This window comes from Gadus chalcogrammus, chromosome 10 (assembly GCF_026213295.1).
Source record: "Gadus chalcogrammus isolate NIFS_2021 chromosome 10, NIFS_Gcha_1.0, whole genome shotgun sequence".
In the NCBI taxonomy this organism is placed as follows: Eukaryota; Metazoa; Chordata; class Actinopteri; order Gadiformes; family Gadidae; genus Gadus; species Gadus chalcogrammus.
Window position 1 is genome coordinate 20101053 of NC_079421.1, and position 15832 is coordinate 20116884.

Consider the following 15832-nt stretch of genomic DNA (forward strand, 5'->3'; position numbering starts at 1 on the left):
ATGTAATGTAAACTGATATTAGTTGGAATGGACAAAGAAATCTTCCTGTTATGAGCTCCATGGAAAAGTACTGGGAAAATAATTGCTAATAATGTTATAAAAATAACGCTTTGAAATGTTCATTGTTTTTCATTTAAAGTCAAGGCTGCCACAATTATGTTAAGTGATACAGCATGAGATTGGTGACAATTTACAATAACTACAACAATCTAGGATGTAATAAAGGCAGGAAAGAGAGGACCCCTATTTTAATAGCCTGGCTATTGCCAGACCAAGCTTGATCGTAGATTGCACGTTGGTCTGGGGAAGCTGTCATTTTCTTCAGAACAAAAGGCGTGATCACTGGGCCTAATTCAAATGACTCTGTACGCAATTGGCTGCTTGAAGTCGCTTCCCTGTCATCATTGTGTTAGCCCAGCCAATAGCACGCCAGGGGGAGAAGCCAGCTTGGTGGTTGGCTCCCGCAAAAACGTATCGCAACTAGAAAGAAATGTATTGCTCTTCTCCAGACCCTTCTGCAGGGCGAACTCAAATCGCCCAGCAGAATGGGCGGGGCGACTTGATGAGCCATTTCAAAATATATCCCTTGTTGATAACACAATGTGGGCGTATCCAACCAGCTGGAAGGGTTTGACTGGTGGACGGCATCAACTGGTAGGCTAGAGTTGGATTTTCATATATCTTAACTGACAGCTCAAACTCATGTCAAAAGTATTTTTGGCTACTGACATGTAAATATAATTATTTAATTATATAACACATTAAAAAAAAGGTTTCAAAAGTATTTTCCCTCCCAAATTTTTTGTTATAGTTGTTTATAGTACTAGTAGGCTATAGTCTACTTATTCATAAATATATGTTTTGATCCAACTCCACCTACAGGAAATTCTGATACATGTCATTAGCGATCTGGTAAGAGGTCGGCCATCTTAAATATTCAAGAATGCCGACAGGGAGAATGAAAACATTTACATTTACATTTAGGGCATTAGCAGACGCTTTTATCCAAATAAGTACATTTGTATTCAATATAACACAATATACCGCTGTCGGTACAGTAAGGATGTTCATAGAAGCAAGTGCAAGTACAACAATCGCTAGGCTAACCAATCTCGCGTGTTACAGCAATGATAGCAGCTACTGCAGTTGCTACACAGTTAAGAACTATAATATAATACAATACAACACAATACAATACAATGTACATGGTGGCCAGACATGGAGATGAGCCACTGCCCAGTCAATACAACGTCAAGCCCCTGCTGCTCTGGTGAACATATTTTATCAAATGGATCAAAATGAAAAAATGACTGCATGTACAACTGATGTTTTTTTAGGGTTCAGCTTAGAATAAACTCGAATGAGAACTGCACCTCACAGCAAATTAATCAGATCATTGCTCGTGTCTTTCAGTGGCTCTTTAACAATCATAGTCGTCCATGGCACTCATTTTGTATTTCATATCATTTCCTATGAATGTAATAGTACAGTGAGACACTCGTGTCTTAAAATGTCTATCGATAGGACAAAAGGAGGGTTGTTGGTTTGTCAAGTGGTGGGAAGGACAGTGTAGTGGTTAGGGTAGACTAGAAGTGGATCATTGGCTGGCATCATTCAGTGCTCTAACTTCCAGCCAATCACAGTTCATCTATGGTATAACAATAGTAGTCCTTACAGTCAATCTATCAGTGAGTGCAGTATAGTACAGCACCAAAACGCAACAATGTTAGCAATATTGTTTGCTTTGATAATTCTGAGAGAAGCATGTAAGTAAAACTCCTCTTCAAAAAAGTTAATTTGGTTACAATTCTAAATATAACAAGTGGTTATTCATTGTGGTTATTTCTACTTTATTTTTAGCGCCGATTGAGACCAAAAAGGATCCTTCTTTGTTGTCTGTGCAAACAGCAGAGCTTGGAGATAATGTAACTCTACATTGTGTAGCTTTAAAAAAAGGAATATGCAACGTATATTGGTATAAGCAATCTCTGGGATTTGTGCCTCAAACAGTCGCTTCTAAAGTGAATGATTCAGTGACAGTTTATCCCAGATTCAATTCAAGTTTCACAGTGGACAAAGGGTTTCTTGCCTTTAATCTTAAATTCAGATCCGTAACTAAAGATGATGAAGGAATCTATTTTTGTCAAGAAGGTTTATCTGACAGTTGGAGCGGCATATTTTTATCTGTCAAAGGTTTGTGATATATTTTTCAATGCTTGTTTCTACGTCATGAGGAAAAATCTTAACATTTCAAATCAACCGCAAATATATCTACTTCGTTCATTTAAATTATGATCATTGTATTTAACGGTTCAGATCCCAATGAGCAGAGGTTTGTCTCCCGGACTGTGGTCCAACAGCCTGTGTCAGCATCAGCTCAGCTGGGAGACCCTGTGGCTCTCCAGTGCTCTGTTACCTCCCAGAGGACGGACCACAGTAACCAGTGCCAAGGGGAACCCAGTGTGTACTGGTTCAGATCAGGACCATCTCACCCTGCTACCATTTACATGAATGGTAACAGGAGTGGTGGATGTCAGAATAGTTCTGGGCCTCCGTCTGCTCCACAGAGCTGTGTCTACACTCTCCCCAAGAACAATGTAGACTCCTCTGATGCTGGGACTTACTACTGTGCCCTGGCAGCATGTGGGGAAGTTGTGTTTGGAAATGGAACTAAACTGGACCTAACAGGTCAGTATATTTGACTTCTTACTTCTAGAATATATTTTTTATAATACTTTTTTATTCAATCATTTTTTATTATAACACAATAATAGAAGCATAATATTTGTTATTATTAGCTGTAAAATGAGTCTCAATGTTTTCCTTAATTTAACATTCTGAAAATAATTTATGAAAAACTTTCAGGAAAATCACCTTCCAATATATAATGTGCAATTGTTCATAAAAGATACAGAGGGATCTAAATCTTTGCTTGTGATTATAGAAACCTACCCTCATCTGGTTACCGTGGTGCTTGGAATACTGTTGGCTTGCTGTCTGGTTGGGAATATAGTCCAATTCATAGCCAGAAATAAAAAGCAAGTTTGGGAGCATGGCAAAGGTAGAGTAATTCTATACTAATAAGCCTACTGCTGTGACTTGATATGACCTTAGGACAGGTTAGAGATCCCCAACCGCTTTGATCGATACATTTGTAGTATACATACTGAAACTTTGGAATATAGTATTTTAAAGAACCCTGGCTGCCTTTTTTTTTTTAAGCCTGACCGGCATGAATTGCTAGAAACTATGTCATTAAAAACAGTAATTGTTAATCTTTTTTTATCATCAGGAATACTGAGTTCCTCTGACCATGTTGCAACTGACTCAGTGATTCAGGAACAACAGGTATTCATGGCAATATGTTTAATATGTATATATTGAAATTCATAATGGAGAAGAAAAATTTAAATGAAGATGTGTAAATGTTTTCATTTCTGCAAAATTAGAAATTTGGTTATATCTAATTCGTTAAATCAATGTAAAAAAATTGTAAAATAGTGGAATCTAGTGGAACGGGCATGCCAGACAGATGTTAAATACGTTATTCATACGTATGTTGTAGATGGTGTACAAAAATAAGAATTGTTGCTTTTGTTGCCCTAGAATTATATCTACCTAGGGAGGTGGTCCTCTGTGACAGAGCCCAGAACCGACAAACGGCTCTAGAAAGAATTGGTTTTTAAATTGAAGTGGAAGTGAACCTCGTGTTTCAGCCTGAATTTGAACCCGATGAGGGAATAAAAAAGGGTTTTGGGCTAAGAGTTCCTTAAAGAAAAGGGGGTTTGGGGGGGCTATTATCCCCATGGCTACAAACCGTCAATGTATGAGTGTTATTATGAGTGATGTTATCTATGAAGAAGCCCTTCATACCGTGGCTTATAGCTATACTATAAGAGTTAATAAGAGGGAAGCTTAACCCTCTCTCGGACACTGGAATCAGAATATTCTTGAGAAATGCAACAAATCTACACAAACACGATTTCGGAACCACTTTACTGCTATTTCACTTGTAAGCTATGGCCTACAGATTTACAGACTAAATAACATATCAATACAATTTACGACTCAATAAATTGAGTAAGGAACCTTATCACTTCATGACTCATGACACCATCATTTTGGAAGTACTGGCCCCTTGCAGTCCATTACTGGCCGCCCTGGCTTCTCCTGTCGTAGCGGGGAGCATTCAGTTGGCTCTTATCTGTGGCGATGCTATTTGCCTCTCAATTCTTCTCACTAGCAGGGTTGGAAAATAATATCATTTTTTTATTGTTATGTAATGTTTAATCTTTTCTAGAACATTGTTCAAGGTTCAATGTTATTGACTTCACTGCAACAATCCTGACATCTCAGATGTTTAGTAACACACAGTTCTCTGTTGTAGGACAGGGAAACGGATTCCTTGAATTACGCAGCGTTGGATTTCCCTGGCAGGAAAACCAAAAGGGGGAAAAAGAACACTGAACGGACTGAGGAGAGTCTGTATTCTGCTGTGAGAGAAACGCGCCACTAAAGAACAGTGAACGGACTGAGGAGAGTCTGTATTCTGATGTGAGAGAAACGCGCCACTGAAGTCCATCAACCAGGTCCTAGTATAGTTTGATCTGGTGGATGATCATGTGCATTACATTTCTAAAAGGGATAAAAAGCTAAAGTTAAGATATAAGATACAATAAATAATATGATTCTGACAAAGCACAAATAGCACAACTGTGTACAGCACTGGAAGGGGGTTCGGTTCAAACTATTTTCTTTTTTTTAATGGAGATGATGAAGCATATCATCTTGGGTTTCTAATGTAGACACTGTCAGCCATTGCAAATAGACCAAAAATGCTTGCATTGTGTGCAATTTTCAGTAAAATTCTCCTTTTGATCAGATCAAATTGCTTCATTTGACTAACAATTATGTTTGTATTTAGTTTGTAAGTTTATAGTAAACTAAGGTCTCTGACACATTGACAAAGAAATGTTGAACTCAACGTTATTAGCTCCATGCTCTAAACATCTCAGCTAGTGGCTTCTTTTTGGGAAATTTGAAATTAGAAGTAAATGCAAAAAGTTTGAAGTGTTTGTTTATAATTTGCCATGAAAACAGCCTTGATCATTGAATTGCAGGTATCGTGGGGTCGTTTGTTACAATCCAAATGGCCCTTGAGATGGTTGTAGTGATTTAAACATGACTTGCTGATGTTAAACAAATCAAAAAGGGACAAAGAGCTCTAAAATGTAAAGGATCGGAGAGTGTCTTTTGGCTTGGTGTTGTTTTACATAATGAATGACAATTCAGGACAGGAACAGGGAAAGGGCAGAAAATGGTGCCAGTTCAAACATTGTCATTGTTAGGATAGTGTCATGTTGAAGTACCATTTAAGAATCCCTTTGTGACATCCCAATGGGGGAGGGTCCACCCGGCTGGGAGGAGCTGACTTACATAATATAGGTTGGCTTTGTATGAATGGTTGTTATGTGTCGGGATCTCAAAGTTATACCTTGATTAAGATATTAGTATCTGTGAATGAAACTGAACAATTCATTCTTACCGCTATAATAATCTAAAAAGCAGATACAAGCAAAATAAAATGATTACAAATCAGGTTGAGTTAGTGATGGGAAATAACATGGTTGGTTTCTGAAGTATGTGAGCAACACATCCTGTTGAGACCTACAGTCAGGTCTGTCTATGGTTCAGAGATGTGGTGGGGTGTCGAGAGGCGGAGACATGGCCAGCCCCAGCCCTAGTCTCTGAACTTGGCGCCTCCCTCTCTGTTTCCTGCTCTGTACACTCTAGTGAGAGAGATGAAAGGAAGAAACACATATTTAAGGGTATGATGTGTAACGTTTCCGCATTCAAACCTGTTATTTAATTTTTTAAATTGTTTAACATTATCCAAAAAGTATCCAACAATGTACCTTAGATTAAAATATTTATTTTAATCTAAGGTAAAAGGTCTAATTCATTGGGTGAGGTTGCATGTCAATGACATCATTTCCGCTTTAACCCCTCACTTCCGGTGAAATTTGTGATATAGAAAGCCTTTTAGAGGTATGATATATCAATATCGATGTAGCTCACTACATATGAGCCACTATGAAAAGTGTATCATACTCAGGCCACCCACCAAGTTAATGAAGTGTTTCCCACAAATAGATTTAACTTGGGTGGGACACCCGGATATATATTAAGGCTGTCTAAGTATTTTTGGTAACCCTCTTTGTCACCATTTATTGATACTTCCCCTTCAAAAAACATTAAAAACGTTTCACGTTACTATCGTAGCGTAGGCCTGGAATTGTACCCACCAATGTAAACATATCAAAGGTCTGTTAAACCTGTATTAAAACCCTTCAATTTTAAAAACCCCTAACTATATCTACTTAGTTCCTTTAAATTATTATCATTGTACTTAACAATGCAGATAACAATGACCAAAGGTCTTGAATGTATTGGTACAGATTACAGGAAGAATATGAAGAGTTCTGCAGATTCATGACGACCCATTGCAGATGGGTTCTACACCCCAACTGTCATCTAGTGGTCTTTGTGCTTTGGATACGGTTGGCTTGCTGTGTAAAAGTAGCTCGGGAGGATGAGCCGGTTGCTAGTTCGATCCCCGGCTCCTCCTAGCTGAGTGTTGAGGTGTCCCTGAGCGAGACTCCTAACCCTAACCTTACATTCACACTGCATGCGTCCGTCGACGGATGACTGAGGGCGAGTCTGACTTAGATGGAACTAGTTTTCGTCGACACAGCCTGCAGCCAATCAAATCCCTTCCCGCTAACAAAGCCGATGTGTGGATATGAATACAAAAGATCAGGTGACTAAAAACAATCCTATCGATTCCACATTTCTTTTAAAAAATATAACTGCCAGATTTTTCCTGCTTCTTCCTGCTTGTTTTTGCATGCCTGCGATTTCATTGGCCGACGGATCCGTCGCTGCCTGAAAAGTTGAAAAATTCTCAACTTTTGACCTAGGCCACGGAACCAACAGAACGGACGGACCCACAATGCATTTTGACAGCGTCCCATGCAAAGTCAATGAGATCCGTCAACGGACGCATGTAGTTTGAATGACCTTTAACTGCTCCTGACGAGCTGGCAGTTGCCTTACATGGTTGCCTCCGCCCTGAATGTGTGTATGAATGGTTGTAAGTCGCTTCGGATTAAACTGTCTGTTATCTGCCCTGAATGTAAATCTATTGCTTGTGACCCTGACTGTCCCCATTCAGGTTCAGTCAGTGATGGGAACCATTTCATGGTTGGTTTCTGATGAACTTTATAGCAACACATCCTGGTATGGTTAGGAGTTGTGGTGGTGTGTCGAAAACAAAGACACCACTGCTCCACTTGCTGCTTCACTCTCTGTTCACAGAACAGTAGTTAAAACATACACACTGAAGTGAAAAAGATTAAAGGAACTAACCCTTTCATTGGCTTTTTGTATTAACTGCCACTTTACACTGGTGGTTATAAAAGGTTTGAGTTTCGTGGAGTTGCTCCAACACTGAGTGCATCAATATCCCTCCAGCCATAGCTGGGGTTCAGTTTGGTACTCAAGCATTCAAACTTTTTCTGTCTGCCACTACTGCTACTGCTTCTATTAATTCTGCTGATGATAGTAATACATTAATTGCATTGGATTGTGTGATGCTTCTTTCCACCCCAATGTCATAACAATGTAAAAAAGTGATAAAATAAACATATGCCTTGAATTGTTTTCCAATACCGATCAGGAATGTAAGCAATGTCAACTGTGTGTGTGTGTGTGTGTGTGTGTGTGTGTGTGTGTGTGTGTGTGTGTGTGTGTGTGTGTGTGTGTGTGTGTGTGTGTGTGTGTGTGTGTGTGTGTGTGTGTGTGTGTGAGCGAGTGATATTTATTATTGAAATAGATGTTCATAACATTGATAAAAAATATCAGCAAGTAAAATCAAATGTTTCACGCATCAGGGGAAATATTTATCAATTGCCAGCTTTTAATGCCACATCGATGAAAACAAAATGAACAAAATACGTTTTCAGTGTTTAGGATAGATTTAAATATGACCTGAACTACACCTCACAGAAATCATTGGCTTGCCTCATCAAGTGCCTCCATGTTTCAGCCAATCACAGTGGTCCCAGGATGTGTAAATGTTAGTCTAAAGTCAGAATCATTCACTTCAGTTAGTCCAGCGCTGGTTCAGCATTAAACCATGACAACGTTTTTAGCAATAATAATTCTGAATACTGCATGTGAGTACTGTTTTAATGAAGTCTACATTATTGAGGTGTTTGGTGAAGAAAAAATATATTGTAATTTTACAGTAGGACGTTTTTGTATACTAAACATACAACCATACCAAGTTCATAAGTTCTTGTTTTTCCTTGCATTTTTAGTGCTGATTCAGGCCGAAGAGGATCCTCAATCACTCTATTTAAAGACAGTTGAAATTGGAGATAATGTTACTCTGGATTGTCTAGCTTTGAATGACCAGAATAACATTAAAATATTATTCTGGCATAAACAATCTCTGGGATATAATCCCCAAATGGTAGCAAGCAGATATTATATATCAAATGAGATTCAACCGCCCTTTACGTCAAGGTTCACTGTGGGAGAAGGAAGTAACTTCTATTTGACAATCAGCAACGTTCAAAAAGAGGATGAAGGAAATTATTTCTGTAATCAAGGAGAACAACATCAAAAGATTTGGAATAATGGTGTTTTCCTGACCATCAAAGGTAAAGCATATTTTAGTCTAGATACTAGTTTATTTTAAATATCATGATCGAATATATATATTTTCTCTGCTAAGACCCACTAAGATATTTGGCTTGTTACTTATGATGAGTGTTTTATTTAACTGTTCAGATCCCAGTGACCAGAGGTTTGTCTCCCAGACTGTGGTCCAACAGCCTGTGTCAGCATCAGCTCAGCTGGGAGACCCTGTGGCTCTCCAGTGCTCTATTACCTCCCAGAGGACGGACCACAGTAACCAGTGCCAAGGGGAACCCAGTGTGTACTGGTTCAGATCAGGACCATCTCACCCTGCTGCCATTTACATGAATGGAAACAGGAGTGGTGAATGTCAGAATAGTTCTGGGCCTCCGTCTGCTCCACAGAGCTGTGTCTACACTCTCCCCAAGAACAATGTAGACTCCTCTGATGCTGGGACTTACTACTGTGCCCTGGCAGCATGCGGGGAAGTTGTGTTTGGAAATGGAACCAAGCTGGACATAACAGGTAATTATATTGTACTACTTACTTTTAGTTTATTAAATTACTTTCAATTATAATAGATTCATATTTATAATATTTATAATTTATTTACTGGGACATGAATCTAAATCATTTCCTTTATTCAACATTCTGAAAATATTGAACTTTTTCATGAACAATTATATCGCCTACCATTATATGATGCGTACTTGGTCATAGAAGAGATACCATGAGATCTAAATCTTCGCTTTTAATTCTAGAACCCTACAGACATCTGGTTACCGTGGTGCTTGGAATACTGTTGGCTTGCTGTCTGGTTGGGAATATTATCCAGTTCATATCCAGAAATAAAAATAAAGTTTGTGAGCATTGCAAAGGTACAATAGATTCTACACTTATTGGACATTCTAGCCTACTGGTGTGACTTCATATGACCTCAGTACAGGTTAGAGATCCCCATGTTGGATATAGATAGCGAAGTTTAGAAGTTGATACATTGTATTTTACATTCTACATTGTTTTTACATATATATTTACATGTAAACATTGAAATAGTTTTTATATCAGGGTTCTATGAAACATAGCATTAACAATATAAATGTTATCTTAAAAAGTGAATATTATTTTTCCCTTGTTATTTACAGGAAATCCTAAAGTCTCCTACCATGTTTTACATGCCTCAGTGATACAAGAACAACAGGTACGTCAGCATTCTGTATCTTTTTTATCATGGGTATGTATATTAATTAATCATCAAGCATAACTAATATTTAGTGCTTTGGGAATGAATATATGGACATCACATTTGATTTTAAAAGTAGTAATATCTGGGACTTTCTATAGTGCATTTTGAGGAAGTCTAATATTGTTTTTATTGCAATATCTACCTTTCTGGATAAAGTTTAGCAACCTGGTGTGTATTGTGTATCTAGAATTAAACCTGCATAGCTTTTGTATATGAAGACAGAGGTACATTAGTTTGATTGTGTTGTCTTCAGCGTTTGGTAGTAAGACCAAGTTCTCTGTTGTATGAGGAGGAAGCAGATTCCTTGAACTACGGTGTGTTGGAGTTCTCCGACAGGAAAGCCAAAGGAAGGAAGAAGAACAGTGAAAGGACTCAGGAGTGTCTGTATTCCGCTGTGAGAGAAACCTAGGAGTAAAAAGTGAAAGATGAGATAAGAAGCTCAAATAGCTCTTCATAACTCTAGACGGTGGTTAAGTTCAAACTATGTGTTTTAAATGTGGATGAACCCACATACGTTTCTTTTTTGGAGTTTATAGAAACTTTCAGGCATTGCTGTATACAAATATCCATAAGCAGCATTGTTTTGTGTATAATGTTCAGCAAAACCATACTGACTTAAATAACAAATATGATCAGATTACAATATTATTATTTTCTTGACGTAATGTTCCAAACAACTTAGTTAGATGGACTGCTTTGTGGGAAAATAACTGAGAAAATGATTGCAACTAATTTTATAAAAATAAAACTTGGAAATGTTCATTGTTTTTCATTTAAAGGGAAGGCTGCCACAATTATGTTAAGCTGTATAGCATCTGATTGGTGACTTTTTAAAATGATAACAATTTAGGATGCGAAAGGCAGGAAAGAGTAATGCAAGAGATGACGCTGAATCATTAACATAGAGGACCCCTGTTTTAGCACAAGTTATCAACTTGCCATTTCTAAACATAACCCCTTTGTAACACAATGTGGGCGTATCCAACCAGCTGGGAGGGTTTGACTGGTGCACTGCGTCAACTGGTAGGCTGGAGTTGATTTTCATATATCTTGACTGACACCTCACACCCATGTAAACAAACATTTTTTGCTTCTGAAATGAGGTTATACATATATTGGTGTATTTAGGGGTGAATCGGTTCACAAAACACGAGGTTTGATAAGATACGGAATGGTTTCGGGTTACGGTTCGGAACAGTTTCCATACATAGACAAAATAAATGCCTGATCATTTTCACTTGTATGTAGATATTACATTTATTATTTTAACAGTAATCAACAAGGATAGCTTGGCGATATATATAGTCATATGGAGATGATATATATATCTATATCTATATATATCTATATATATATCATCTCCATATGACCTGGAACATGCCAGTGGATATGTGTACAGAGATGACTCCAGAGAGAGAAGGGGGAGAACACAAAGAAGATATAAAAACGAGGGCAGGCCCTTCACTTAACACCTGACAAGACAGAGACAACATCCTTGGCTGTGTACGAATGGTGGCTATGTGTCTCTGAAATGGACTCATGTAGCAACTGTTGTCTCCATTGCAATAGGATCCCAAATGAGTACTTATATTAGATATTAGTACAACTGAAATAAAATCAATCAATCACTTCATTAAGACTGTCATCCAAATTGGTGGTAACATCTACCTTAATTATTTGACTTGACTCTTTATTAAAGCACGTACCAGATAACATACTATACTACAATAAAAATCATTCCCTGTTCACGAAACTGACAGTGACCATTCAGGTTCAGTCAGTAATATATATATTACTGGGAATATATAACCATTTCACCATTTCATGTTTGGTTTGTGCAGAACCTTAGCAACACATCCTGTTGAGACCAGAGTCAGGTCTATTCATGGTTAAGAGTTGCGGTGGTGTGTCAAAAACAAAGACATGACCAGCCTCCGCCCCGCCTCTCACTTGCTGCCTCACTCTTTGTTAACAAACCAGTGGTTAAAACACATAGGCTATAGGGAGAAGGATTAAAGGAAGAAGAACCTAAAGTGTTATCTTTCATGGGCTTGTTGTATTAACTGCCACTTACGTTGGGGCTTATAAAAGCCTTGAGCTTCTCGGAGTTGCTCCAACACCGATCACATCAATATCTCCCTTCATCCATAGCTGAGGTTCATTTAAACTAATTCTATAAGATCTGTCTTAGGTCACAGAGATGTGCATTTTAACTCCACACTTTCAGTGTTTTTCAACTACTACTAATGCTACAGTGTCTGCTACTAATGTTACTGTTACTACCACTGTTGCTTCTCCTACTACTGATAATGGTAATACAAATATTTCCCAATTTTCTATTAGATTCATAACAATCTGACATAATTAACATGTCTCTAGATTTGTTTTCCAATAGAGTACTCCCCATTTCTGTCGTAATAATAACTAATGATCAGGCATGTAAGGTATGTCAACTGTGTGTGTGTGTGTGTGTGTGTGTGTGTGTGTGTGTGTGTGTGTGTGTGTGTGTGTGTGTGTGTGTGTGTGTGTGTGTATGTGTGTGTGTGTGTGTGTGTGTGTGTGTGTGTGTGTGAGCTTCTAAGTTCCAGCCAATCACAGTGCTCCCAGGAAATGGAAATGTTAGTCTAAATTCAGAATCATTCACTTCAGTGAGTCCAGCGTTGGTTCAGCATCAAACTATGACAATGTTTTTAGCAATGATGATTCTGCGTACTGCATGTAAGTACTGTTTTAATGTGTGTACATTATTGAGGTGTTTGTTGATAAAAAAATATATCGGAATTCTTCAAGAAGGATGTTATTCCATTTTGTATAGTAAATATACAACAATAGTGATGTATGTTTCTTTCTTGTTTTTCTTTATGTTTTAGTGCTGATTCAGACCCAAGAAGATCCTCAATCACTCTATTTGAAAGAAGCTAAACTTGGAGATACTGTCACTCTGGATTGTACAGTTTTGAAAGACAAGAATATTAATGAAGTGTTGAACTGGTATAAGCAATCTCTGGGATTTAATCCCCAAATGGTAGCTAACAGATATTATACATCAACGATTAAACCGTCCTTTACGTTGAGGGTCACAGTGGGAGAAGGAAGTAACTTCAATTTGACAATCACCAACGTTCAAAAAGAGGATGAAGCAAATTATTTCTGTAATCAAGGAAGTCAATATCAAAGCATTTGGATTAATGGCGTTTTCCTGACTGTCAAAGGTAAATCATGTATTAGTTAGTTAGATATTTCTTGATCGAAAATACATTTTTTCTGAAAGAACCGCAAAGATATTTGGTTTGTTTCTTATGATGATTGTTTTATTTAACTGTTCAGATCCCAATGACCAGAGGTTTGTCTCCCAGACTGTGGTCCAACAGCCTGTGACTGCATCAGCTCAGCTGGGAGACCCTGTGGCTCTCCAGTGCTCCATTACCTCCCAGAGGACGGACCACAGTAACCAGTGCCAAGGGGAACCCAGTGTGTACTGGTTCAGATCAGGACCATCTCACCCTGCTGCCATTTACATGAACGGAAACAGGAGTGGTGAATGTCAGAATAGTTCTGGGCCTCCGTCTGCTCCACAGAGCTGTGTCTACACTCTCCCCAAGAACAATGTAGACTCCTCTGATGCTGGGACTTACTACTGTGCCCTGGCAGCATGCGGGGAAGTTGTGTTTGGAAGTGGAACTAAGATCGACATAACAGGTCAATATATATGACTTCTTACTTCGAGAATATTTCTTTTTTTATAATACTTGTTTAAGAGATAACTTTTAATTATAATAGAATTATAATATTGTGTACAATATTGGTTATTTATTTGCTTGACAATGAATTTCAATGTTTTTCTCAATTTAACATTATGGAAATAATGTACTTTTTTCTGAAAAACTTTTTCATGAAGATCCCTTTCCTTTATATGATGTGTAATTGGGTAATTGTGTAATTGTTTATAGAAGTTACCATGAGATCTAAATCTTCACCTCTAATTCTAGAACCCTACATTAATCTGCTCACCGTGGTGCTTGGAATACTGTTCGCTTGCTGTCTGGGTGGGAATATAATCCAGTTCATAACAAGAAATAAAAAGCAAGTTTCTGAGCATTGCAAAGGTACAGTACATGCTACACTTAGCCAACTGATGTGACTTCATATGATCTCAGGAAAGGTTAAAGATCCCCATGTCTGACAGAGATAGAGAAGTTTAAAAATAGGTATATACATACATACATACAGATATCTAGCTCCAGTTTTTTGGACTTAATTGTTTTACATATCCATATATAATTACACGTTTAAGTTTAAAACTGTTCAGGGTTCTACGAAAACATTACATTAACAATAAAAACTTAATTTACAAAAGTAAATAATCTTCCGTTGTTATTTTCAGGGAATCCCAGTGTCTCCTACCACGTTTCACATGCCTCAGTGATTCAAGAACAACAGGTACATCGGCATTGTGTGTGTGTTTTTTACAATGTATACGTTCATGAATTAATCATCATCAAGCATAACTAATGGTGAATGGCATGGGTATGATACATATGGAAAGTGGATAAGGGTATGATAATTTTAGTTCAATTAATTACATTTTTTAGGAGGGCTGATATTGGTTTTATTGCAATATCTAACTACCTTTCTGGATAGCGTTTACCTACTTGCCGTGTTATGGTACAAACCTGCATGTTCTTCGCCTTTTTATATGAGTACACAAGTACATTAGTTTGATTGTATTCCCTGCAATGATTGGTTGTAAGACACCGTTCTCTGTTGTAGGACGGGGAAACAGATTCCTTGAACTACGCAGCGTTGGAGTTCTCTGGCAGGAAAACCAAAGGAAGGAAGAAGAACAGTGAAAGGACTCAGGAGAGTCTGTATTCTGCTGTGAGAGAAACCGGCCACTGAAGTCCATCAACCAGGTCCTAATATAGTTTGTATAGAATTCCTTAATATTGTAATCCGGTTCAGGTGCAGTAAATTGCTCAAGGTTTAAAAAGTGAAAGCTTAAGATAAGATAATAAGCTCAAATAGAACTTTACAACCCTGGAAGGTGGTTCATTTCAAACTATTTGTTTTAAATGTGGATGAACCCACATACATTTCTATTTCAGAGTTTGTAGAAACTTACAGGCATTGCTGTTTACAAATAGAGCCAAGCAGCATTGCATTGTGTTAAATGTTCAGAAAAATAACTAAATAACTAACAAATTTGATCAAATCAAATTATTTCGAGTAAAGGATAACACGATGTAAAAACTGTAATGTAAACTGATATTAGTTGGAATGGACAAAGAAATTGTGGTATTGATGTTAGGAGCTCCATGCTCTAAACAAATCAGTTAGACGGACTGCTTGGTGGGAAAAGTACTGGGAAAAATAATTGCAACTACTGTTATAAAAATAACACTTGGAAATGTTTATTGTTTTACATTTAAAGTAAAGGCTGCCACAATTATGTTAAGTGGTATAGCATGGTATATGCTTTGTGACTATTAACAATAATTACAACGATTTAGGAGGTAATAAAGGCGGGAAAGTGATTACCCCTATTTTACCACAAGGTGTCAACTTGATGAGCCGGTTCAAAATATATCCCTTTTTGATAACACAATGTGGGTGTATCCAACCAGCTGGAAGGGTTTGACTGGTGGACTGCATCAACTGGTAGGCTGGCGTGCATATTCATATACCTTAACTGACACCACACACAAAACTATTTTTGGCTACTGACGTGAGGTGCACAGTATCATTATAGTCAAACTACAATAAACCGGTTTTAACATCACCACCCTGTGTCCTGGATGTCTATAATTTACTTTTCGATTAAATTGAGTGTGTGTGTGTGTGTGTGTGTGTGTGTGTGTGTGTGTGTGTGTGTGTGTGTGTGTG

General features: G+C 37.8%; 3 protein-coding genes across 4 annotated transcripts in view; all 3 read left to right on the plus strand.

Annotated features, from left to right (window-relative positions):
* LOC130390274 (uncharacterized) overlaps positions 1 to 4905 on the plus strand; it is a 46120-nt gene extending 41215 nt beyond the window's left edge. The window contains exons 10-12 of the mRNA XM_056600136.1: positions 2945 to 3061; positions 3293 to 3348; positions 4388 to 4905. Coding sequence (XP_056456111.1) covers positions 2945 to 3061; positions 3293 to 3348; positions 4388 to 4516 — 302 coding nt within the window. The 3' untranslated portion in view covers positions 4517 to 4905. The remainder of the gene's footprint in view (positions 1 to 2944; positions 3062 to 3292; positions 3349 to 4387) is intronic.
* Positions 4906 to 8105: 3200 nt separating this feature from the next.
* Positions 8106 to 11741, plus strand: LOC130390559 (uncharacterized). 2 transcript variants are annotated; one of them, XM_056600588.1, is made up of 6 exons: positions 8106 to 8237; positions 8382 to 8726; positions 8857 to 9228; positions 9465 to 9581; positions 9849 to 9904; positions 10203 to 11741. In XM_056600588.1, the coding sequence occupies exons 1-6, from the start codon at positions 8198 to 8200 to the stop codon at positions 10356 to 10358; spliced, it is 1086 nt and encodes a 361-aa protein (XP_056456563.1). In that variant the 5' UTR covers positions 8106 to 8197; the 3' UTR covers positions 10359 to 11741. The 2 variants fall into 2 exon arrangements, with proteins under 2 accessions (XP_056456563.1, XP_056456564.1); XM_056600589.1 differs by having other exon boundaries at positions 10242 to 11739.
* An 826-nt stretch (positions 11742 to 12567) lies between these two features.
* On the plus strand, positions 12568 to 15722 carry LOC130390562 (uncharacterized). The gene is made up of 6 exons (XM_056600592.1): positions 12568 to 12667; positions 12820 to 13161; positions 13277 to 13648; positions 13939 to 14055; positions 14334 to 14389; positions 14720 to 15722. Exons 1-6 carry the CDS (start codon positions 12628 to 12630, stop codon positions 14846 to 14848), a joined length of 1056 nt encoding a protein of 351 aa, XP_056456567.1. The 5' UTR covers positions 12568 to 12627; the 3' UTR covers positions 14849 to 15722.
* Positions 15723 to 15832: the final 110 nt, after the last annotated feature.